This window comes from Nomascus leucogenys, chromosome 3 (genome assembly GCF_006542625.1).
Source record: "Nomascus leucogenys isolate Asia chromosome 3, Asia_NLE_v1, whole genome shotgun sequence".
NCBI lineage: Eukaryota > Metazoa > Chordata > Mammalia > Primates > Hylobatidae > Nomascus > Nomascus leucogenys.
This window is the reverse complement of record NC_044383.1, coordinates 14799027-14825324: the sequence shown is the minus strand read 5'-3', so window position 1 is coordinate 14825324 and position 26298 is coordinate 14799027. Positions and strand designations below refer to the sequence as shown.

The window sequence follows — 26298 nt, the reverse complement described above, 5'->3', positions numbered from 1 at the left end:
AAAATCAACAAGGCTGTAGTGGTAAAGATGGAATGCAAAACACAACAAATGGACCTAATTACAAATCAATCACATAACCCACACTGAAGGGAATGGGGAATAAAGCAGTGTTTTGACTAATGTAAAGCTAAAGACAAAAAGAACTGTACATGCACGTGTGCAAACATAACAGTAGGAAGAGGCCAGACCATGTAGGTCCTTATGGGCCGTTGTAAAGACTTTGACTCTAAGGTAGAGAGGCCTCTCTGGAGGGTTTTGAGCAGAGGAGTGACATGATCTGGCTTAGGTTTTATATGGATCCCTCCAGCAGCTGTGCTGAGAGTAAACTAAGTTTGGAGGCTGTGAGCTGATATGGGGTTGAGCCAGATGGTGGCACTGAGGACAATAAGGAGAGGTCAGATTTTGAAGATATTTTAAAAATAGAGTCAACAAGATTTGCTGATAGATTAGATGTGAGATGTGAAAGAAAGGTCAAGAGTGGCTCCAAAGTTTTTGGCTTCAGCACCGAAGGATGGGGTTGTCGTTTACTAAAATGAGGAAGACTGCACGAAAAGCTTAGCTGTCCAGTGGGCATAGCAGATACTGTTGGTGCCCCACCCATTTACCCCATCCATACCCTACGACTACTTCTCTGTGTTCTGTCCAGCTGTCAGAGCTTGCTCTGCTTGCAGGAGAAGCAGGTAAGAAATTGTGGGAGAATTAACAACCCCAGAGCAGCCTTCACCCAATGACTACTGAGGATTCAGTGTCATTACCACCAGTAGCTCCCTCTCCTTTTGGGTGAGATGACTCTAAGGCCCCTGTGATATACTGACTCCCAGAGCTCCCCACTGGTACTAAGCTCCAGCTGCCTACAGTGGTGACTTTACCTTACTGGCTTCCTTATTACCTTCCCTGCCTCACTTCCCCAATCCCCCTAGAGCTGCTTCCCAGGGTCACCCTCTTGCACTTGATACTGAAAAGTGTATATGACCTTTGAAAAAGAAATTAAATTCTCACTATGTGATTCTGAGTTATAGAATCCCTTACCAGTGTACCACCTAAACCACATGAAATACCTCTCTACACCAAAAGTTGAGAGTTGAAGGTTAGATAACACGCTCAAAAAGAAAACTGCAAGTAGTAACGCCAGTAATTAACATACCTATCTTCTGGGCTCCTAAAATGCTTAGTTCAATAAACCACATGCTATGGCTCCAGCTGGAAGCACTCCTACTTCTCAAGCACAGGCTTCGCACTTCAGCAAATCACCAAGTCAAAGATATGAAGAAGGGAAAAAAGAAACCAAAACGTAAGTCCTGCAGTTCTAAGTACAGAACGGGGACTCACTACAGAAACAGTGACTGCTGATGCTTTTAGGCATCTTTGAAAAGAGACTTAAAAACCAAATTGAAAAAGGCATGTGTCACAGTAGAGAACCTTAAACCCTATTTCCACATACAAAAAAAAAGCTGTTTCTATTTCCACACATATTATTTATTATATACAATATACATCTATGTTACCTGAATAGTAAATAGAAAGCCAGTTCAGTAACCTTACATACTAGCTGACATAACGTTCTTCCCAGGAAGGTTCTTCATAACCATCTGCAGTCAACACTTAAAATGACAATCCAGGAAACTTTAAGATATTTGTTATTTACTTGCTTATCTCAATGCAATCCTTGGTTTAAAAAACAAAAACTCCTAGCTATTTGTTCAGTTTAACATCTGACACATATAGCCTCAGAGTGTGTGTGTAATCTTGAACTTAAAAACTAGATCCTCTTGTTAGAGATACGTAATCACTTTCAACTTTGCCCATAGAAAAGCTTACACTCAACCAAAAGAAAGAGTAGGCCAGGCACGCTGGCTCATGCCTGTAATCCCAGCACTTGGGGAGACCAAAGCGAGAGCACCGCCTGAGCCCAGAAGTTCAAGACTACACTGGGCAACATGGTAAGACCTTACCTCTACAAAAACTTAATTAAAAAAAAAATTAGCCGAGCGTGGTGATGCACACCTGTGGTCTCAGCTACTTGGGAGACTGAGGCAGGAGGATCTTTCAAGCCCAAAGGTCAAGGTTGCAGTGAGCCATGTTCATACCCTTGTACTCCAGTCTGGACAACAAAGCAAGACTGTCTCAAAAACAAAACAAAACACAAAAGAGTAGCCAAAATTCATGCTATGTGTAGAAGATAGCTGATTTACTACTTTAAAGTGGGAATGCTAAGAGCAGAGCAGCATGACGGGATCTTAAGAGATCTGCAGGGCTGCCTATTTAGACAATACTTTTCAACTTTTTATTTCTTGATTTCTACACTTCAGTATTAAGCCTGCATTAGAAAATATATAAGCAAAATAAGGAAATATAAATCACTCATAATTTCACCACCAGTATATTGCGGCTGTGCCAGTGTACTGTGCCAGTCTTTTCAATGTATATTATACATGGCTAAAGAGTATATACAGACTTCCAATGAGCTAAAGAATTCCTTGAATTTTACTTTTTAGATAATTAACTAAATTCCTTTTCTGTATGTAATGAGCAATATCAGCAAGTAAGAGTCAAAATTAAAGTATGAAACCTAAACAAAATTAAGTTACCATTAAATTACTAAATTTCATCTAGGTTAGATTTTCAGCTTGAAAATAACTACTTTTTATGCTATTTAAAGAAGGCACTACAGGCACAAATACCTACAGGAGCCATGCTAATAACATAAATAAGTAAAGCAGGCCTGGTGCAAGAATAAGAAAAGTGGTGAGGGCTTTATTGAAGAGCAGAATGTGTGTTGCCCTCTAGAGGCATAGAGGTTCAAGAAATTTTAAAACACTTACTAAAAAAATGTAAAAACATCATGCCACAAGGCTTAAACCTAGAAACACGTATTTATAAGATAACAAGCTCACACAGTCTAAACCCCACTGAGAAAGTAGTTTAACTGACCTTTACTAAGATAAAATGAAACAAAGTCTGAAACACATGGAATAACTGGAATCTTCATTCAGGAAATATTATCAGGTTGCTGATAAACAGGGAACCATTAGAGGTCTATAATTCATACCAGGCAAGAATAAATATGTTCAACTCTCACACTTTTTTAATCCAAATAACTTGACATATTATTTGTTTATTGTCAGTCTCCCTCAAACTAGATGTAAGCCCCATGAAGAAGGAATTCACTGCTAGAGCCCCAACTCTAAACAGTATATGACACATGGTAGGAACTCAGTAACATCTGTAAAGCGAATTAACTTAGTGAGTCAAAATAAATGCTGAACAGAAAAACAGTGCAAGATATACTACTTATTAGCTGTTTTGCAATTAAAGCTTAAATCACATTTGATTTCACACAGGCTAAAGCCAACCAGGTTAGCCCTACTATATAATCCTTTTAAGGATTTTTTTTGTTTTATAAGGAAAGAATAAATTCAGGAATTATAGTAAGCATTATGAATTCATAGTTGGTCTACTGCAGAGACTGATCATTACTTTCTATCAGTGCTTCAAAAGTGTGAGATCCAGAGCAGCAGCAGCAGCATCACCTGGAAACTTGTTGCAAATGCCCCAACACAGGCCCCAACACAGATCTGCTGAATCAGAAATTCTAGGGGTGGGTGGAACCCAGGAAGCTGTTTAACAAGCCCTCCAGATAATTCTTAAGCCTGTTAAAGTTCGAAAACCACTCTAATGCTTCAGCAGCCCTGGACAGCCAGGGTTCACTTAGGTGTTCCTCTTTCCTCAATTGCTAATATATGGTTTGTCTGTTCTCAACAACTTGAATTGGAGAGTCAAATAAAGGTGTGAATATATCAAAACAAAATGTTAAAAAGGTAGCTAGGAACTGTCTTCCTACCAAAGATACACTAAAATTCTTCTCTTCCATATCCCTTATCCCCACCAAAAAAGCCACCTTCATTTAGAATAGACTCTTTAAGAATGTAGTAATGGCAATTATAAAATAAATAATTAAGCCAAATTTAAAAGGCTAAATTATGAATGACTTTTTAATTAATTGCAACTAGATAATCAGAACAGACAAGGAGAAAAGAGCCCTTTGTTACCTATTTAACTCGAGCTAGTTAATGTAGGCTATCTAAAAGAAAAATTATGACTTTTTGTCACTAGAGTATGCTCATCTGTCAATAACAATCTAATAAATCTGGCTGAATGTTCCAGCAAAATGTTCTGCTCCCTCCAGCACAGGGGGACGACTGAACTCTTCCAACTGTTGGACTCAGAGCAGCTGAAGGCCAAGAACATAACCTGAGGAATGGAAGGGAAGCCCTTGTAGATAAAGAAGAGGAATGGTCATAGAAAGTATAAGAAGTAAAAACCATACAGAAATTTTTTTAACAGAAAAAATTTTATCAGGATAAGAAAATATTTTTGTATAGTTGTACTGTGTTTACGTTTTAAGCTAACAGTTATTACAGAGAAGCCAAAAAGTTTTTTAAAACTTAAGAAGTTTATAAAGTAAAAAAGTTACAGGAAGCTAAGGTTGATTATTTAATTATTATTATTATTTTTTTTGAGACAGGGTCTCTCACTCTGTCACCCAGGCTGGAGTACAGTGGCACAATCTCAGCTCACTGCAACCTCTGCCTCTGGGGCTCAAGTGATCCTCCCAACTCAACCTCCAGAGTAGCTGGGACTACAGATGAGGTTTTGCCATGTTCCCCAGGCTGGTCTCAAACTCCTGGGCTCAAATGATCTGCCTGTCTCGGCCTCCAAAGTGCTGGGATTACACACGTGAGCCACAGCATCTGGCCAGAAGCAATTTTTAAATAAATTTAGTAAAACCTAAGTGTACAGTGTTTTTAAAGTCTAGAGCAATATACAGAAAGGCCTTCACATTCACTCATGCCACTCACCCATACAACTTCCAGTCTTGCAAGTTCCAATCATGATAGGTGCCCTATACAAGTGCACCGTTTTTTTATTTTTTATACCATGCTTTTACTGTACCTTTTCTATGTTTAAATATACAAATATTATGTTACAGTTGAATACAGTATTCAGTACAGTAGCATGTTGTACATATCATATAGGTTTGTAGCCTAAAAGCAATAGGCTATATCCTATATAGCCTAAGTGTATAGTGGGCTATACCACCTAGGTTTGTGTAAGTATACCCTGTGATGTTCCCACAGTGTACAAAATCGCCTAACAAAACAATTATCAGAATGTATCCCTGTTGTTAAGCAAAGCATGACGGTACTTTAACATATCCTGTTCCTTATTATGAGGGGGAAAAAAAACCTGTACCATCTACTCAGGTATATTTTGATTTGTCAGTACAAGAGGGCAGCAATTATTTCTAAAGTAGGTTAAAGCCTTTTAAAAGTTGTATCTTTTAGGTATTTGTTTGGGAAGTTTCTAAATTTTAGGGTTTATAGTTTGCAAAATTCAATTAAACACTATGGACAATTTAAAATGTCTACTGTGATCATGAGTTAGTCACTCCTCAGTATATCATTACATTCAGATGACAACAACCAGATGACACTGATGTCTTATTTTTATTTTATCTAACTTCTCATTAACACACTCTTTAAGGGTTCTGTGCTCCCCACCCCATAAGAAGACAACATTTTGGTCCAAATAAGCCTTGTAACCTACCAGCTGTATAAAACCTCCTTTGCCTTGCTTCAAATGAAGTGCCTTGTCCGCCAAAACACTGTAAAACTTGTAGAGCAAACACAGAGTTACTGTTTTACTGCTTAGAAATCTACACAGTTTTCAATTAGAGGAAATGTAATAAAATAGTAGAAACTTCCTTCATCACTACTATCTTAAAAAAAAAAAAACCTAGCTGTAGTGGCCTACCAGCAGATTGAGATCTATGTTCCTTTAGAATAGTTACTATACAACACTGTTCTACAACATCACATAGGAGTCTGTGACACAGTTCCTAAAACGGACATGTTACGACATACACACATATACGAAAAGTTCAAGAGCTACCAAGACATCCATTTTGGCTCCAACTCCACCTAATCCAAAATCTCATAAAATTCAAAGTACTCAAAATTCAAAACAGAAAAGTATTTGTTCAACTAAGATTACACAGGTGTAAACTATGCTAATTGCAGGTCTACCACAGTTTTAAAATTTCATGGTGTCTTCCAAGATTTAAATAAGTCAATCTCTCCTTGGCATTATGCCCAGTAGAGTCTGAACCTCGAAGCAGTAGCTTGAGTCAGGTGCTGAGGTGGATACCAATGGTGGGTAAACAAACCTTGCCCTGTAGGCCCCTGAGAAGGTCAGGACTTGAGGACACAATACCATGAACAGGCATTTTTGGAAATGGGTGGGAGATGCGATAGAAAAGTCTGCAGACTCAACAGTAAAAAGAAAAGAGAAGGATTATTCTGTGGAGAAACTGAGAGACAAAGGCTTAGGACTCTGAGACCTAGAAACATGCAGGGCAGGACCGTGAGGGAGTGAGAAGCACAGAACTGGCAGATTAAGCAGAAGTAAGCGTAAGAAATGCTCAAACATCTAGCCCCACTTCTTTCATTCCAGAATGCTATGCTCCAGGAAAAATATACTTTACTTCCCCCCACCCCCCCACACCTATCCATTCTGCCATTCTCTCAGAATGGAAGATCCTTCTCTAGAGAAACGAAACAGTCCCAGAGAAAAGACGTTCACATACTAATATTTGGCAGTTCCTCAACAAAATAGCAGCTCTGCATTCAATCAACCTAACATGAAGGCCAATACTTAAATCTGACAAGGCCCATTATAAACACAGAGCTAGCAATTATCTTTTCACTTTTAAATATGGATAGACAACTAAGAATCACCAAAGATTTGTAGAAAGTCTCAGACAAGAGAGATCAAAACAAAATTTGAAAAGCTAAAAACAAAGATAATCCAGAGAACAGAACTTGTTTAAAAACTATAATTACTATCTTCAGGAAGGTAAAATAAAAATTAAAAACAGTGTCATAAAAAAGAAGCAATCCAAGTGCTCTTAAAAAAAAAAAAAGAAGGCTGGGCGCAGTGGCTCACGCCTGTAATCCCAGCACTTTTGGAGGCCAAGGCAAGCGGATCATGAGGTCAGGAGATCGAGACCATCCTGGCTAACACGGTGAAACCCGGTCTCTACTAAAAATACAAAAAAAATTAGCCAGGCATGATGGCAGGCACCTGTATTCCCAGCTACTCAGGAGGCTGAGGCAAGAGAATGGTGTGAACCGGGAGGCGGAGCTTGCAGTGAGCCAAGATCGCGCCACTGCACTCCAGCCTGGGTGACAGAGACTCCGTCTCAAAAAAAAAAAAAAAAAAAGGTCAGTGTTAAAAATACAACATCAAGGAAATCTCCCAGAGCTTTACGAGAAAGAGGATGTAGCAAAACGCAGTTAACAGACTTAGAAGATCAAAACAGAAATTCAACATTTGACTACCAATAATTCCAGAGAAAACAGATTAGAGAAAATGTAAAGGGAGAGAAATATTAACACATTAATATAAAAAAAAAAACTAAGAAATTTTCTCAAGGGGAAAAAACGAATGGCACCTGACTTCTCCATTGTAATAAGCGTGCTTAAAGTTAATGAAGCAATACTTTTAAAATGCCAAGGAAAAGTTATTTTCCGTTAAGAATTCTATATCCAAACTATCAATCAAGTGTGAAAGCAGCACTTTTAGATATGCCAAGACCTGATATTTTATCCACACACTCTCTGAAAATGACTAGAAGATATGCTCTATATACACACTCGGAAATTCATCAATAAAAAGGAAGACAAAGAAGCAATCATTCCAAGTATCTGGGAAGTCCCTGAGTGGCAACTATGCACTGGCCCTAAGCAATAAACAGAAACAAGAGGACTAACAGCTTCAAAGACAGACAAAAACAAAACCTGATTTGTTTGAGCATTTCAAAAACACCAGTGACAGGTACATGGCGAATCTAACAAAACTGTTGAAAAGTTTTAAGAGTAAGTTCGGCTGGGTGCTGTGGCTCATGCCTATAATCCCAGCGCTTTGGGAAGCCGAGGCAGGTCGATCACCTAAGGTCAGGAGTTAAGGGACCAGCCTGGCCAACATGGTGAAACCCCGTCTCTACTAAAAATACAAAAAAATTAGCTGGTGTGGTAGCATGCACCTATAATCCCAGCTACTCAGGAGACTGAGGTGGGAGGATCGCTTGAACTCGGGAGGCGGAGGTTGCAGTGATCCGAGATCACACCACTGCACTCCAGCCTGGGTGACAGTGCAAGATTCCATCTCAAAAAAACAAAACAAAACAAAAAAACAAAACTGTGACAGTAAAAGAATTAGAAAGGTAAGGTATGTTAGAGGTATAAGAGAACTAAATCCTGGAAGTCAATAGGTAATATAAAAATGATAAATTAAGCAGTAGCAGTTATCACCACATTGAAATGTGTGGCTAATACCAGAAGAAACAGCTAAATGAACCGTAATTAAATGACTGACTTTGAGTAACGGGTCCAGGAATGGGAATGGGTAGGGAAAGGAACCACTGATTTTCATTATGTGTCTTTTTGCATAATTTGAGTTTTAAAATTTTAAACCTGTATTATTTTAATAAGAACAAAGTACTGTTTTTGTTTTTTAAGTACAAAGAGTTTGGTGAATCTCAAATCCTCAGAAATGGAAAAGCAAATCTATTGAAATTAAATTTTTGTTTCAGGGTAAAATTTTGTTTCAGAATATCTCCAATATTCTAAGTCATATGAAATGAGAAAATTCAGAATTTACCAACTGCCTCTGGACCTCTCTACCTGACTGTTTCATAGACACCTTAAAAGAGACAGACACACACACACACACACACACACACACACACACACCCTCACTTCACACCTTTACTCCTTCCACATCTGGGTCAAAGGCACTGACAGCTACCCATCATCCAAACCAGCAATCTTTAATCCTCATCTTCCTTCCCTCACCCCCCAAATTTTGTAGATTCTAGTCCCTAACTATCTCCAAATTGAAACCTCCTTTTAAATTTTTATTTGTTCAAGTCTCCATCTCTTGTCTAGACTACAGAAATTCTAACACCCTAACTAGCCTCTAGGCCTCCATTCTCTCTCCGCTCTAAATTAACACACTAAGACAAATGTCTCCCTTAAAGCCTCCCATTACTACAGAAGAAAATCCTTCCCCTAACATGGTCCTTCACTATCTAGCCTTTTGTATCTATCCATGTTTAATTTGTGCCACTCTCTCCTCACACTCTGTATTCCAAAAATAATTTCAATTCTGGGTCTCTGGCAGAGGCCGCCCCTCTGCAAGGAAGTCTCTTCCAGTCCAGCTTCCCCATCCCCACCCCCAGCCTCCTGGCCAACTTCAATTCATTTTTATAAAGACTCTCTTTCCTGAATGCTACTAAATACATAACTTTATTATAGCATTTAATCATAATGTATCATAATTATCTTTCTATCATCTCCCACATTAAACTGTGTCTCTTCATTACCAGAGGCTAAAATATTACTTTGGCATACAATAAACACTTAATAAAATGCCATTCAGATGATGAATCAGCATACCTGCAACTACATATTACAGATCTATTCAACTTTATCTATAGAGTTTAATAACCAAATGTCCACAAAAGCAGGAAGAAAAATGGAAAGCCAGTTTGCCCTGTCAAGACATACCATAAAAGGATATTAACAATCAACTTCTATATAGTGCTTAACAGTTTACAATGTGAATACATATGGTCTACAGAGTTTACAGTAAATAAACTGTATTCATTTTCTTTAGAGATTTGGGACTGGGCCTTAAGTAAACATTAAAATGCCTTTCTCTTACAGTTTCATCAACGTCATTTTATATGATGCAGGTCAAAAAATAGCAAGACAAGATCCCCAATAAGATACTGAAGTTTGGCCAGGAACAGTGGCTCACTCCTGTAATCCCAGCACAAATGGGGCCAGTTTGGTGGAGTATGATCAATCTGAAAACCCTGACCTCACGAAACCCTGCTTACACACCCCTCCTCCCAACATGAGACTAACTTTACTTGATTGAAGACCCTGCCATGATATTACCTGAAACCTCACAAAAAAGATTCTCTCTAAGCAGAACTCACTGTCTCTAGATCTCTAACTAGAATCAGATTTCCCAAGGGAAGAAGTACCAAACCTAAATAAATAGGAGACAGCTTACATTCCAGAAGAACTATAAGACTTTTAATACACTATACTGGCAGAAACCTGGGAATACAGGTGGGCATGGATTGTGAGGGTGCTGAATAATGAAGAAAGAACTTTCGACGCAACAAGTCATTAAAAGGAATACACTTACTAGAGATTCTTTATTCACTATACTACTTCAAGAAACTGGGTACAGTTCTAACAGTTGGCTTGGTTAACTGAAACCTGGACTGTCAGCCTGATTTAAGAGCAGGATTAACAGCAGCTTAGATACCAAAAAAGAAAACATTAGTGAGCGTGAAGATATAGCATTAAAACTTTTCCAAACTAAAGCACGGAGAGTAAAAAAAAAAAAAAATCTTTAAGAAAATGAACAGAACCTCAGTGACTCATGGTACAATAACAAGTGTTATAACATATGTGTAACTAGTGGCAGAGCGGTTCTGACAAAAAATAATGAATAATTTTCCAAATTCGACAAATTCTAAAACCCCACAAATCCAAAAAATAAACACTAAAAAAGAACATAAAAAATCGCTGAAAACTTAAAGTAAAAATTTTGAAAGTATCCAGAAAAAAAAAAAAGGGACATATTATGTAGAGAGAAACAAAAATAAGACTATACAGACAACATTTATTAAAGAAACAATAAGGCAGGTGCAGTGGCTCACCCAAGGTCAGGAGTTCGAGACCAGCCTGGCCAACATGGTGAAACCCTGTCGCTACCAAAAATACAAAAATTAGCCGGCCATGGTGGCGTATGCCTGTAGTCCTAGCTATTCGGGAGGCTGAGGCAGGAGAATCGCTTGAACCCAGGAGGTGGAGGTTGCAGTGAGCTGAGATTGCGCCACTGTACTCCAGCCTGGGCAACAAGAGCGAAACTCTGTCTCCAAAAAAAAGAAAAAAGAAACAATGCAGGTCAGAAGACAATGGAAAGACTCTTTAAAGTGTTTATAGAAGAAAAAAAAAGGCTGTATATCTAGAATTCTATATCCAGCAAATATCCTTAGAAAATGAAGATAAAGATTTCTGCAGACAAAAGCTGAACAAATTGAAGGCCAACAGAACTACATTATAAGAAATATTAAAGGAAGTTCTAAAGAGGGAAGAAAAATAAGAGGTGGAAACTTCCATCTACACAAAGGAAAGAAGAGGGGCAGAAATGGTAACTATCTGGGTAAATACAAAAGACTTACATTCCAGTTTATTATTATTTCAAAGAAATCTCAGTATGATTCCATTCATATGAAAGATCAGGAGGCCGGACGCGGTGGCTCACACCTGTAATCCTAGCACTTTGGGAGGCCAAGGAGGGTGGATCACCTGAGGTCAGGAGTTCGAGACCACCCTGGCCAACATGGCAGAAACCCCGTCTCTACTAAAAATACAAAGTTAGCTGGGCATGGTGGCGCATGCTTGTAGTTCCAGCTACTCAGGAGGCTGGGGCAGGAGAATCGCTTGAGCCCGGAAGGTGGAGGGTGCGGTGAGCTGAGATCGCACCATTGCACTCCAGCCTGGGCAACAAGAACAAAACTCCATCTCAAAACAAAAACAAAAACAAACAAACAAAAACAAAGATCTGGAATAGGCAAACCCATAGACACAGAAAGCAAACTGGTGGATGCCAGGGGCAGGGAGAAGTGAGGAAACGGGACTAATTGCTTAATGGGTATGGAATGTTATTTTGGGTTGATGAAAATGTTTTGGAACTAGATAGAGAGAGGTAGTTGCACAACACAGGGCATGTACTAAATGCCACTGAATTATTCACTTTAAAATAGTTAATTGTGTGTTACATAAATTTCATTCCAAGTTTTTTTGGGGGGCCGGGGCGGGAACAGATTCTCGTCATGTCGCCCAGCTTGGAGTGCAATGGTGCGATCTCAGCTCACTGCAACCACTACCTCCCGGGTTCAAGCAATTCTCCTGCCTCACCCTCCTGAGTAGCTGGGATTATAGGTGCACAGCACTACACCCGGCTAATTTTTGTATTTTTAGTGCGGACGGGGTTTCACCACGTTGGCCAGGCTGGTCTCAAACTACTGACCTCGAGATTCACCCACCTCAGCCTCCCAAAGTGCTGGGATTGCAGGCATGAGCCACCACGCCCAGCTCATTCCAACTTTTAAAAAAGATAAGTGACTGTTTTGAGCAAAACTAATGACAGTGTATTTGGGGAATTATGACATATATCAAAGTAAAATGTACAACAATAGCATAAAGGACAGGAGTGGATAAATGGAAGTATACTGCTATTAGATTTTTACATTATAAGTAAAGTAGTCTAATACTATTTGAAGGTAAACTGTTATAAGTTAAACTTTCATAATCATAAATCCTAGAGTAACCCCCAAAGAGCAAAACAACCATGCTAATAAGCCAAACTGGAGACAAAACTGAATCATAAAAATACCAAAAAAGAAGACAGGAAAAGGGCTGGGCACAGTGGCTCACGCCTGTAATCCTAGCACTTTGGGAGGCCGAGGCAGGCGGATCACCTGAGGTCAGGAGTTCAAGACCAGCCTGGCCAACATGGAGAAACCTCATCTCTACTAAAAATACAAAAATTAATTGGGTGTGGTGGTGCATGACTGTAATCCCAGCTACTCAGGAGGCTGAGGAAGGGAATCACTTGAACCTGGGAGGCGGAGGTTGCAATGAGCTGAGATCATGCCACTGCACTCCAGCCTGGGTGACAGAGAGACTCCGTCTCAAAAAAAAAAAAAAAAGAAGACAGGAAAACAGGAATATTTTTTAAATAACAGATGGACAAAGAGTAAACAAAAGTGCAAGACAATATGATTTAAACCCTACCATATTGGTAATTACATTAAACACAATGGTAGCAGAGGTTGTCAGACTGGATTTTAAAAAAGCAAGATCCAACCATATGCTGTCTACAAGAAATGTACTTTACACAAATAAATTAAAAGTAAAATGATGGTAAAAGATACATTATGCAAACAATAATCCTTAAAAAAAAAACGGGGAATGCCTACAAGTAAAAGTAGTCTTGGCTGGGAATGGTGGCTCATGCCTGTAATCCCAGCACTTTGGGGGGCCGAGGTGAGTGGATCACAAGGTCAGGAGATCGAGACCATCCTTGCTAATACGGTGAAACCCTGTCTCTACTAAAAAAATACAAAAGAAAAATTAGCTGGGCATGGTGGCAGGCGCCTGTAGTCCCAGCTACTCAGGAGGCTGAGGCAGGAGAATGGTGTGAACCCAGGAGGCGGAGCTTGCAGTGAGCCGAGATCGCGCCACTTGCACTCCAGCCTGGGCAACAGAGCGAGATACTGTCTCAAAAAAAAAAAAAAAAAAAAAAAAAGGAGTCTTTAGGGTAAGCAATATTAACAAGGATAAAGACAGACATTCCATCATGATAAACAGTCAATTCATCAAGAAGATATGCAACAATGCTAAATCTGAAGGACTACATAAGATTAATGAAATAGAACTGATGCCCATATACATACATGGTCAGTTATTTCTGACAAAGTTGCCAAAGTAACTCAGTAAGAAAAGGATAGTCTTTTCAACAAATAATGCCAACACAATTGGATACCCATATGGAATAAAAGGAGCCTCGATCCTTATCTCACACTATACAGACATCAACTCATAATTCAGATCACAGACCTAAACGTAAAAGCTAAAACCATAAAACTGCTATGAAAAAATACAGATAATATCTTGACTTTGGGGTAGGCAAATATTTCTTAGGATACAAAAAAAAACAGCCAGAGAAGAAAAAACTAACAGTTTAGACATCATCACAACTGAAAAACATCTACTCTTCAGAAGACACCGTTAGGGAAAAAAAAAGACAAGCCAGAGAGAGAAAACAGTAATAATAGTTGTCTGACAAAACTTGTATCCAAAATTTACAGTGAATTCTTTAAACATATTAAGACAAACAACAAAAGAAATGAGGAAAAGATGTGAGCGGATTATCACAAACAAAATTATAAGGCAAGCAAATCATCACATGAAAAAGCCAACGGCACATGTAAAAGAGGAATGCAAAATAAATACACAAAGAGATACTACTTATCCTCTAGAACAGGGGTCCCCAACCCCAGGCAGCAGGAACCGGTAGGTGGCCTGTAAGGAACCAGGCCACACCGCAGGAGGTGAGCTGTGGGCCAGTGAGCATTACCACCTGAGCTCCATCTCCTGTCAGATCAGCGCAGGAATTAGATTCTCAAAGGAGCACCAACCCTATAACGCAAGGGATCTAGGTTGCGAGACTCTAAGACCTGATGATCCGAGGTGGAACAATTTCATCCCAAAACCATCCCCTAGTCCACAGAAAAATTGTCTCTTCCGCGCAACTGGTCCCTGGTGGGGACCGATGCTCTAGAAAGCCTAAACTTTAAAAGACTGATGATACCAAGAATGCAGCGCCTAACCAATACAAGCGCCAATTAAGTAAGTGGAGCAACTGGAGCTGTCATATACAGCTGATGGGAGTGTAAAATGGTGCAACCACCCTAAAGAATTGTTTGGCAGTTTCTCATAAACATGTCAATAATATATAAGCAAGGAATTCCACTTGTATGAAACCTTTACCCACACCAAACCTTGTACATGGTTGTTTACAGCAGCTGTGTTCATAACAGCCAAAACCGGAGACCACCTAAATGATCAACCTAATGACCAACAAATTAATGATTTTTTGGTAAATAAATAAAAAAAAAAGACTACTTTGGATATCCAAAAAAAAAAAAAAAACAAAAAACTACTCCTCAGCCAGAAAAAAGAATAAGTAACTGATATATGTGAGAACACGGAAGAATCTCAAGAACAGAATAAGAAGAAACAAGCCAAGCACAAAACAATACACACTGTATGATTTCATATAAATGAAATCATACAGTGACAGAAAGCAGATCAGTAGGAATGCTTGGGGCTGGGGGAAGCAGGCAGGGTTAACTGACTGCAAAGAGACACAGGGAAGGCGGAGCATGGTAGTTTACAACTGTAATCCCAGCACTCGGAGTCCGAGGCAGATAGATCACTTGAGGCCAGAAGTTCAAGACCAGCCTGGCCAACATGGTGAAACCCCATCCCTACTAAAAACACAAAAATTAGCTAGGCGTGGTGGTGTGTGCCTGTAATCCCAGCTGCTCGGGAGGCTGAGGTGGGAGAATCACTTGAACCCGGGAGCCAGATGTTGCAATGAGCTGACATCGTGCCACTGCACTCCAGCCCGGGCAACAGAGTGAGATCCTGTCTCCAAAAAAAAAAAGAGAGAGAGCGAGACATAGGGAAGTATTTCAGGGTGACAGAAATGTTCTCTTGGTTGTTGTGGTGGTTACCGCTGGACAGACAGTCCTCCGTGGGCCTCACGCACTCCGACATGTCTTATTGAGTGTGCCAGGAATGCAAGGCCATGACCAATCACTCTTGAACCTGGGCCATTCTGTACCTGGTAACCTTGAAAGACGAGATAACATCTCCCTCTAGACAAAGAGCAGGCTTGATCACTGCTTTCTATAAAAGTAGTGGATTCCCCAAGATTGATGTTCTTCAGCTGCAACACAAAACCACTGAGAGCATCCGTCTTGGCCATAGTATGTCACCCTCTTGGGACTTGGGGGAAGGGGAAACTATGCAAATATAGCAATTCTCATGCTGTGTGCTATGATAAGAAAAATAAATTCCTTCATCTCTCACCCAGGAGTCCCCCAGCTTATGTCAGTACCCGGTAATACAAGTTGAGAATCCTAAATCCAAAAATCCAAAATCTGAAACTTTTTCAGCACCAATATGATGCTTAAAGGAAATGTTCATCGGAAAATTTTGGATTTTGAATTTTTGGATTTGGGATGCTCAATCATTTGGTATAATGCAAATATTCCAAAATCCGAAAAAAATCTGAAATCCAAAACACTTGTGGTCCCAAGCATTTCGGATGAGGGATAGTCAACCTGTAATAGTAATAGGCTACCTTTTAGCTATTAGTAGGGTAAAATCAAATTCCATACCAGATGGTGACATGGGTTAAAATGCATCAAACTGCACACCTAAAATGGGTACACTATATTGAATGGAGAAGGAGGAGAAGAGGTGTGGAGGAAGAAAATGGACACAGAGAAAAAAGAGGAAAGGAAAAGGAAGAAGAGTTAGGAGGAGGGAGGAGGCAGTCAGAACAGAAATTCCTTAGTACGTGGAGAAATGAGTCCAGACATATGAAGAAAGGAATATAAATTTGTCATGTTCTAACCCATTCTTACTCCCTAAACTGTGCTCTGAGAAGGTCCTTCACCAACTGAGAAATATATAAATAATTAATTACTGAAAAAAATGCTGTGGTGGTTGTCCCTTGTAATTCTGGGTTAAAGATGGGCAATATTGCCATTAAAAGAGGTTCCCTGATTTCAGTGGAATAGTTCTACTTCCAGAGTGACAAAGTAGAAATAACTTCCAGATATAAAATGGGCATGATTATCTAAAGAGGCAGCAGGGCCAGAGTGCTTAGCAGAATGGCTTGGATTTCTGGTGGCTTGGATCTCCCTCATGGTGGCTAACCATGACATCCTTAGGAAAACAAAGGCAATATAGTGGGGTATTACTTGATCTGTTATAATGGACAGAAAAGAAAAACTCTAGGTATATTAAACAGAGGTCTCACTTAAGTGGCATAATGGAGAGCCATGTAACCTCACCTAAAACCCATAATGAGCCTATTCACAGACACAGAAATGCTGGGATAAAGAAGAGGATGAGTTCCACTGAGGAAGAACCCAGAATAATTAAAGTCTTCCTCCTAGCCTTTTCCAATAGAACATGCAGGTATTCATTAGGGAGATAGTACATTTGGGAAATGGAAATCACTGAGACTTTTCAAGGATTAATAAACACTGGATCTAAGCCAATACGAACCCTAAGACAGGAATGTCACTATGGTAAACCAGGCAGATCAGGGGCTTATGGACGTCACATAAATGGTGTTTTGGCCTCAATCCATCTCACAGTAGGGCTGGTGGACCCGTAGTAACACTGTAACTCCCCCAGTTCTGAACACTAGTTCATGGTTCCCTAACCTGTGAAGTCAGGAATATCAACATAGGAAGGGCTAGATGTACCCTTTCCTACCAAAGTAATAAACTCGAAGCAACAAACACATCTCTGTGGGAACTACAGAAAACACTATCAATGTCAAAAACTTCAAAAATAAGAACGGAGGGCCAGGCGTGGTGGCTCACGCCTGTAATCCCAGCACTTTGGGAGGCCAAGGCAGGTGGATGACCTGAGGTCAGGAGTTTGAGATCAGCCTGACCAACATGGTGAAACCCATCTCTACTAAAAATACAAAAATTAGCCGGGTGTGGTGGCGTGCCCCTGTAATCCCAGATACTCAGGAGGCTGAGGCAGGAGAATTGCTTGAATCCGAGAGGCAGAGGTTGCAGTGAGCTGAGACTGTGCCACGGCACTCCAGCCTGGGGACAGAGCGAGACTCTGTCTTTAAAAAAAAAAAAAAAAGGAATGGTGATAATTATGACATTCCGATTTCATGGGCCTGTTTGGCCAGAGCAAGAGATGAGTCTTGGATCATGACTGTGGATTATCATCAATCAAATCCAGAGTGACTCCAATTTTAGTTGCTGTTCCAGACATGGTCTCTTCACTGTGACAAATCAACACCATCCCTGGCACCTACCATGTATCCATCAAGATAACAAATGCTTTTTATCTCTGTCCCAAAACTAGAAACCAACAGAAGCTGTTTTCACCTTACAGTCTAAAACATACCTTCACTGCCATAGCTGAGGGATACACTAATACAGCAGCTATCTTTCATTATCTGGCCCACAGAGACTTCGGGCATCTCAACATCTCACAAGTCCACTACACTGTTATTCCCACAAGCAAGTATAAGTTTTCCTATATTACCATATCCCCACTGCACTTGGCACTATTCATTCAGCTTTCTAATTTTTGTCAACCTAACAGGTGGAAAAAGACATTCCGTTACTATTTTATTCTTTAATTTTTGCGGGTATATAGTAGGCATATATTTTTATGAGGTATATGGGATATTTTGATACAGGCATACAATGTGTAATAATCCCATCAGGGTAAATGCGGTACCATCACCTCAAGCATTTATCTTTTGTTTTGCAAATAATCCAATTATACTCTTTTCCATTACTATTTTAATATGCATGTCTCTGAATATCAATAAATTCATCTCTTCTTATGCTTGTTAGGGTTTCCTATTCTATAAGCTACTTATTAATATCCTTTGCGTATTTTTCTACAGAAGTTGCTGCCCTCTTGTTGTTGATGTATAGTAAGTAGTCCCTTGTCTAGTCAGATCATCATCCCTTGTTAATTTTAGGCACTGTAAATATCTCCTCTCATTCTTTCATCTTTTGCCAAATGAATAATTTTCATACAATCAAAATAATTAATTTTTCACCTTTATAAGCTTTTGAAGCTTTAAAAAGTACTTCCCTGTCCCTAGGGAAAGAGCTTAACATTTTCAATAATATTAACTTTGGTTTTTCTTTTCACATTTAGGTCTTTAATTCATTTAGAGTCTATCCATTTATGATATTAAATTCATTTTTTCTCTATATAATGAGTCACTCTCCCTAACAACATATGACTCCTTTCTCCAGTGGTTTATGATGCCACTTAAAAAGTTCCCAACTTTTATACATGTATCTAGGTAAGTCTCTGCCCTCCAATTTGTTTCCTTGGTCTATTTTTCTGTTCTTGCACTTACACCACTTTACTACAGCCTTGACATCTTAACTTCTAATAAGGCAAGCCTCCCATCCCCTAACAAATCTTTAAGATTGATTTAGTTATTCACAAACTTTATCCTACCCACCATATAAATTTCAGACTTAGGCTATTGAGTTTGTCAAACCAAATGTAATTTTGACGTCCTTTAAACTGAATTTATAAAATGCAGAAAATTAGTATTCTTATAAGTAATTTGATCCAAGAGCAAGGAAAATAGTACCATTTATTTAGATTATCCTCTAGTTTCTTTTTCACGTTTTAAAGTTTCCTTTTTAAAGATCTTGCGTATTCACGGGTTAATTCCTAGAGATTTTAGAGTTTTGTTGCTATTATTGCATACAGTATTTACTTTTGATTATCTTTACTAGTTATCACTAGTTTAGTAAATGCTATCAAATTTTTATAAGTTTATCTTAAATCCAGCAATCCTGCTAAACTCTTACTAGTTCTAAGTTTTCTCTGGATTTTAATGGTTCATCTAGGTAGGTGATCATATTATCTGCAAATAATAACCTTTACTGCTTCCCTTACAATCTTTATACCTTTTTTTTTTTTGCTCCTTATAATGTTAGCCAGGACCTTCTTACAATTCTAAACAGTAGTGATGACAGGAGCATACTTATCTTGTTACGGATCTTAAAGTATATGTATCTAAAATTTCTCCATTAAGTATTATTATTTACTGAAGGTTTTTGGTAATAACCTTTATCTAGTTATCTTGTACTCCTAGGTTACCAAGAGTTTTTATCATAAATAGCTGCTGGATCTAGTTGAATGATTTCATGGCACCAATTGAGATAATCGTAATTTTTTTCCTTTAGTCTATTAATGAGCTAAATTAGATAAGTGGATGTTAAACCATGCTTACATCTCTAGGACTAACTCTATGCATCAGGACTCTCTATAACACACTGTTGGATTTGATGAGCGAGTATTTTTTCTGCAGTATTTTCATTTCTATGCTAAGTAAAACAGACCTATAATTTTCTCTTCTTACACGTCCTTATCTGTTTTAGAATCAAGATTTCACAAGCCTCATAAAATGAACTTGGTATTTTTTCTCACTATTTTCCAGGGCAACTTGCAAACAGAATTCAGTGTTAAAGTATGATGGAACTCATCAGCGTATCTGGATCCAGAGCTTCTAAAAAGGGAGATCTTTACCATTTCAGTTTATTAGTTCAAGATATTTCTTCTGATACCAATTTTCACATCTACTAGTTTTCTAAGAACTATATTTTTCATTTAGGCTTTCAAATTCATCAGCCTAAGTTCATAACGTTCTTTTTTTAATCTGATATTTGTAGTTATTTTCCATTTTTCATTTATTTGCATCTTTTTTTCTTGTCGATTAGATCAGAGGTCTGCCTAGCTTACTCATCTTTTCACAAAAATAATCTTTTGGTGTGACAAATCCTTTTGTTCTCAATTTTACTGATTTCTGTTTCTAACTTTATGCTTTTTTTTTTTTGAACTCTTCAAAAGAACTTTACTAAGGCAATCTTCCTTCATGACTCAGGTGAAGTCATTCTGCCACTCTACAGAAGGTCTGGTTCCACAACACAGCCTTCAACACACAAACTATACAATATAAACATGATTATCATGCATAAGGAGAAAAAGCGTATATAATCTTACCAAACCTACATATCAATGTCTTTGACTAAGGCAGTATCTTGAGGCAAATAAAATTACGCGCTGTTCCCACACACAGTGTGTAAGATTCCGACTATCTGCATCAAGGCAAATATTTTCTCCGAACAGCTAACTGGACAAGTACAGCTTGATAAAATTAGTAGCTAGAAATGAACTCTCCAGTTGCTTTACCAGATGCCATTCAAAACTTGCAGTTAATAATAGGAGAGAAAAACCTGGCTGTGATGGTCACATTCATTTTCAACATCCTATCACCACCACCCCCCCCCCCCCACCACACACACACACACACACACACACACCAAAGTAAAAGCACATTCTTTTCCTAGCTATGGAAGCATACATACATCCTGGTCAGAGGCAGTTTCGGATTACGAAACAGATTTTGGTCTTAAATCTTAATGCGTGCAATTGAGCGTTAAGACAGACCACTAACATAAAGTTCAACATGTAACCCAATCTTGGGTTTGGACACAAGACATAACCCATCCTGAAAGGCTTATTCTTATGAGTGTAAGCGCTGAAAAGTGATTTTATGCATTATTAGCTTCAAGACGATGTCGGAGCTGCCACTGCATCGGAAAGCAACTCATCATTTCCCTAGCAGGATGCAAAGGTGTAACACAGAAGAGGAGGAACAAGGTGTAGATACAGGTCAACTTTCAAATTCCTTACTTGTTTAACACAGCCTGGCCAAAAGCACAAGAACACAAGTTGCCAGATTTCTTTTCTCTCTGTGGCTGCAAAAGACTGAAGGCCTTTCCCTAAGGAGACTCAGGCAGCCTTATTTTCCCCTCACTTTGAGGGTGAAACTTCAAGAGAAGACGGGTGCGAAAAGAGCTTCCCAATGTTGAGAGACTGCCAGTTGTGACAGGGATCGCGTTGACAGAACTTGGGGCTCCGTGTGTACCAGGCTGCCTCTCTAGGCCAGGTAATACAAGAAGCCAGGGCCGCTCAGGCGCTGGCCGCAGACACCAAATGAGGGGGAGGGGACGGTGAGGGGGAGGGAGGCAGGGAGGCGAAGGCGGACGGGGAGAAGAGGAAAGACCGAGGCCTGAAACAAAGGAAGCGGAGCTTTCTCCAAGAGGGGGTGGATTCGGCGTCCGAGTGAGGTGGAGAAAAGCCAAGGCTGCAGGGAAAGGCTGGACTCACAGAACTTGGAGGTGGAGGTGTTGATGTTGATGGTGGAGCTGGCGGTGGGGGCGGGGGCCGCCTTGGCCACGGCGGCGGCCGCGTCGCAGCTCTTCAACATCATGATCACCCCATTAGCCTCCGGCGGTGGCGGCGGCCCCATCGGGAGCCCCTCCTTGGGGCCTTTCCTGTCCACGGAGACCGCGGGCACCGCCAGCAGCTGCCCCCCTGGAGGCTCTCGGGCAGGGGCCGGGATCGACGAGGGGGGCGGCGGAGGTGGCAGGGGCTGCCGGAAGCCGTCCACCGCAGCCTCCCAGTTGTTGTGGTTCTGGTCGTCCATCATCGCCTCGTAGCTGCCCCCCTCCTCCTCTTCCATGCTTTCCTCCATCCTGCTGGCCCCCGGCACCCGCCCGCCTCACAGGCACCTGCCGCCCGTCTCAACCCCGGGCCAGCGGGCACCGCTGCCTCCCCGAGCTTACATCGCCGGGGGCAGGAATGGGCGCAGCGGAGAGGGCTGCGGTAAGCAGGGTCTCTCGCTCTCCGCGGGGCCGACTAGCTAGGAGACGCGGCTGACGGCGGTGGGCGCTCCGGGGCTCTAGTCTGGGAGAGGCAGCCGTAAAGCAGCGGCGCTCCTCACGACATTTTACCGCGGCTTCCAACAGGCAGTTGGAAAGGGCAGCTGGGGGCGCGGCCAGGAGGGCACGTGGTGCGAGGGACTGGCCGCGAGAAAGCGGAGCCAAAAGGGGCGGGAGCTGTGAGTCACTCCCACGCAACAGGGCAGAGGTTCGCCCCGCCTCGGCTGGCAGGGAGCTGACAAGGGAGGCGCGACGGGTCCGGACGGGCATTCGCCGGCCCCGCCCCCGGCCCGGCCTCACGTGACAAAGACGTTTGTCTTGCGCACGCGCGTTCGCAATCTGGTTACCATGACGACGAGGAGCTCGCCGGCTCCTGAAGACGCGCGCGGAGCAGTCTTGGCAGTAGCTGTAGACTGGCCAGAGTTATTGGAGGTGTTTTTCTCGCATCCTCCAAGTCTACCGGGCCTTCGCACTTCTGAGTGCCTGAGAGCCCCGGCTTTTGCTTGGGACGGAGATACGGGACCACAAGAGGCCCCGGGGTCGCAGGTTGTAAACCGATGAGACCGGCCTGGGCGGCCCGTGGTCCGACTGCTCTTGGGTCGGTCCCCAGCCGTCGCGACACAAACGCACAAAACCGAGAATAAAAACCGAATCACACATAGCAGGATGGCGCAAAAAAGAAATGCGTTTGAGTTATTCATGCGTGTTTTTAAAATTCCTTTACGCTTGTATGCACTAAGGCCAGCAACCCAACTTTTAAAAATGCCGGCTCAGGCCGGGCGCGGTGGCTCACGCCTGTAATCCCAGCACTTCGGGAGGCCCAGGCGGGCGGATCACGAGGTCAGGAAATCGACACCATCCTGGCTAACACGGGAAACCCCGTTTCTACTAAAAATACAAAAAAGTTAGCCGGGCGTGATGGCACGTGCCTGTTGTCCCAGCTAGCTACTCGGGAGGCTGAGGCAGAATTGCTTGAACCCGGGAGGAAGAGGTTGCAGTGAGCCGAAATCGCGCCATTGCACTCCAGCCTGGGCAACAGAGCGAGACTCCATCAAAAAAAAAAAAAAAAAAAAAAAACGCGAGCTGGGCGCAGTGGCTAACGTCTGTAATTCCACCACTTGAGGAGACCGAGACGGGAGGCCCGCTTGGGCCCAGGAATTTGAGACCAGCCAGACCAACATAACAAGACCCCGCCTCTAAAAGCAAAATTAGCCTGGCAAGGTGGCGTGTGCCTGTGGTCCCAGCTACTCTGGAGGCTGAGGTGGATCACTTGAGCCCTGGAGGTCAAGGTTGCAGTGAGCCGAGATTGCACCACTGCACTCCAGCCTGGGTGACAGTGAGACTGTCTCCAAAAAAAAAAAAAAGGAAAAGAGAATTAAGTGGTATGCTGAAGGGGAAAACATAAAACCTTAGAATTACTTGTGTGACAAAAGAGAGGCAGAAGGAAGGCAAATTCCGTTTCAGACAAACAACTAATGATTTATCATCAACAGACTCTAAGTAGATGGGTGGGTGAGTGCGATGAAATAAAGAAGGGTCTTTACATTAAAAAAAAAAAAAAAAAGTCCAATATACAGGGAAGATAGAGTCAAAAAAGTGTCTCTAACATACTGTGTCATAAAGCAAGTCTTTACATATCTAAGGATTTATATCATAGCGACTATATGGCCACAAAATATATGAAGCAAAAATGAACAGAAGTATAAGAAGACAGAGAAATCTACCATCAGAGTAGGTGATTTTTCACTCCCTCTCTAATTGCAGTGAGTTGAATACGGCCTCCCACAAGATATGTCCATATCCTAACTCCTAGAACTTGCGAGTATGACCTTATTTGGAAAAAGGGCGTTTGCAGATGTACTTAAAGTTCTTGAGATGAGAAGATCATCCTGGATTATCCAGGTGGGCCATCAATCCAATGACAGATGTCCTTATAAAAGAGAGGTAGAAGAGGAGAAGAAGAGGAGGTAATGTAACCACAGAAGCAGAGATTGGAGTGATGGCATTCCCAAGTCAAGGAATGCTGACAGCACCCAAAGCTGGAAGAGACAAATTTTCCTCTTGAGCCTCTGGAGGGAGTGTGACCCTGCCAACATCTTAATTTCAGACTTCTAGATTCCAAAACTGAGAATTCATGTCGGTTTTTTTAAGCCGCGTATTGTGATAATTTGTTAAGCAGCTGATTACAGGAAACTAATACATAGATCGAGGGGACCCAAAAAATCTTTAAGGGACTGGAAAGTTTGAATAACACAATTACCAAGCTTAATCTAATATATACGTGTAGAATATTGCCTTAATGACCATAGAATACACACTCCTTTCAAGAATATGCTAAACATTTACAAAAATTGAACATACTGTGTCATAAAGCAAGTCTCTACATATCTAAGGATTTATATCATAGTAACCACATTTTCTGGTCACTATATAGGTAAGTTAAAAATCAATAACCAAAAGGTAACTGGTAAGCCCCATATTCCCACTATTCCAATTAACTCATGGGTCATAAAATCATAATAGAAAGTAGAAAACGTTTAGAACTGATGGGCTTGGTACTATCATAGCAATATAACTTCCATCCTCTTGAGGGCCCTGCTCCAAGGGTTTTTACCCGGCACACTGATGAATACTGAACCTTTTGTGTGTGTGTGTTGTCAAAATGATCAGTATAAGACACTCATTTTTGCTGTAATTAAACTACTGTGACAAGACCTAATGACAGTTGAGCGAAACCAGTCACTGACGGGACAGTTTTCTATAAGAAATCCTACTGAAGGGAAACCAAATGAACATATTGGTAACTGGTTGATTTTGTGGCATTATGAGACATTGTTATACTTTAGAGTATATTATATTTTAATAGTTATTAACATAAAACCTTTGATTTGTTCTGGGTTGTGGAGATGGGGTATAACATTATTAGCAACAGTTACCGAAAAACAGCGAACACAGGTTAGTAGTTACTATGACCTTCCATAGTCGCAGATATTCATCTATTTGTTTGGTTTTTGTTTGTTTGTTTCTATTTCCCACTAGGCTGTGAATTTCATTAAAGCAGGATAAGTATATGTGTAAAATTTCTGTGTAAGTTTGGATACATAAAGAGGAAACTAACTCAAAACTCAATAGCAGTTATCTAGGGATAATGAGCTTATGGATGGTCTTAATGTTCTTTATATCTTTCAATGTTTTCTCGGTTCTCTACAATAAGTACGTATTATTTTTATAATCAGAAAAGAATTCTGAAACTTAAAGATTAACAAATAAACAAAAACGTTATGGAAGTATAAATTGGGATTCCATAGGTTAAAATGTTTGTTTTGGCTTCCAGAAGCAAAAACTCAAATAAAAATTGCTTTAAAATCAAGGCTGTTCATTGGCTAAGAGACTGAGAAGGTCTAGGAATGGTGGAGGTGAGGCAGGGCTCAGCCATTACTGAGCTCTGCTTCTCTGTGGTGTTCTTTGTCCTGTTCTGTCTTGTGCATGCTTCACCCTTAGCCTGCCTACAAAATGCCTGCCACAGCCCCTGGCCTCATGTCTATGGACAAGAAAGTCAAGATGAAAAGGGCCTGTGAATTCTGGTAGCTTTCTATTGTGAGAAAATTCCCAGAAGCCCTCAGGAAAAGTTCCTCACAGTGTCTTATTGGTCCATTCCTAAACCAATCACATGGCACCTAGACCTGGATTCCAGAGCCCTTTACTGGAAAATAAGGCCCATTCCTGGAACTCAGCATGGGATCAGCTTCTCCCTAAGTACATTGGCTGAGAGGGGAAGGAGTGGATAGAAGAACAAATATTGGAGTCAATCGGGAAGGTTTAAATAAGTGCTGGGTAGGCTACAATTCCATTATAGGCTGAAGTATGGAATCCCCTAGAACTCCTATTACCTAACCTTACCCCAGCCTCTCCACTACCTGCCCTTCATAAATGCCTCCCTAATCAATATGTCTATGCAAAATTATGTATGTACTGATTAGAATCAAGAAAGACATAACCAGCCAGGCACAGTGTCTCATATCTGTAATCCCAGCACTTTGGGAGGC

At 40.8% G+C, this 26298-nt stretch overlaps 1 protein-coding gene across 1 annotated transcript in view; it reads right to left on the bottom strand.

Annotated features, from left to right (window-relative positions):
• The window catches only part of CACUL1 (CDK2 associated cullin domain 1), a 75549-nt gene extending 53215 nt beyond the window's left edge, over positions 1-22334 (bottom strand). The window contains exon 1 of the mRNA XM_030806443.1: positions 21699-22334. Coding sequence (XP_030662303.1) covers positions 21699-22065 — 367 coding nt within the window. The 5' untranslated portion in view covers positions 22066-22334. The remainder of the gene's footprint in view (positions 1-21698) is intronic.
• Between the last annotated feature and the right edge of the window lie 3964 nt (positions 22335-26298).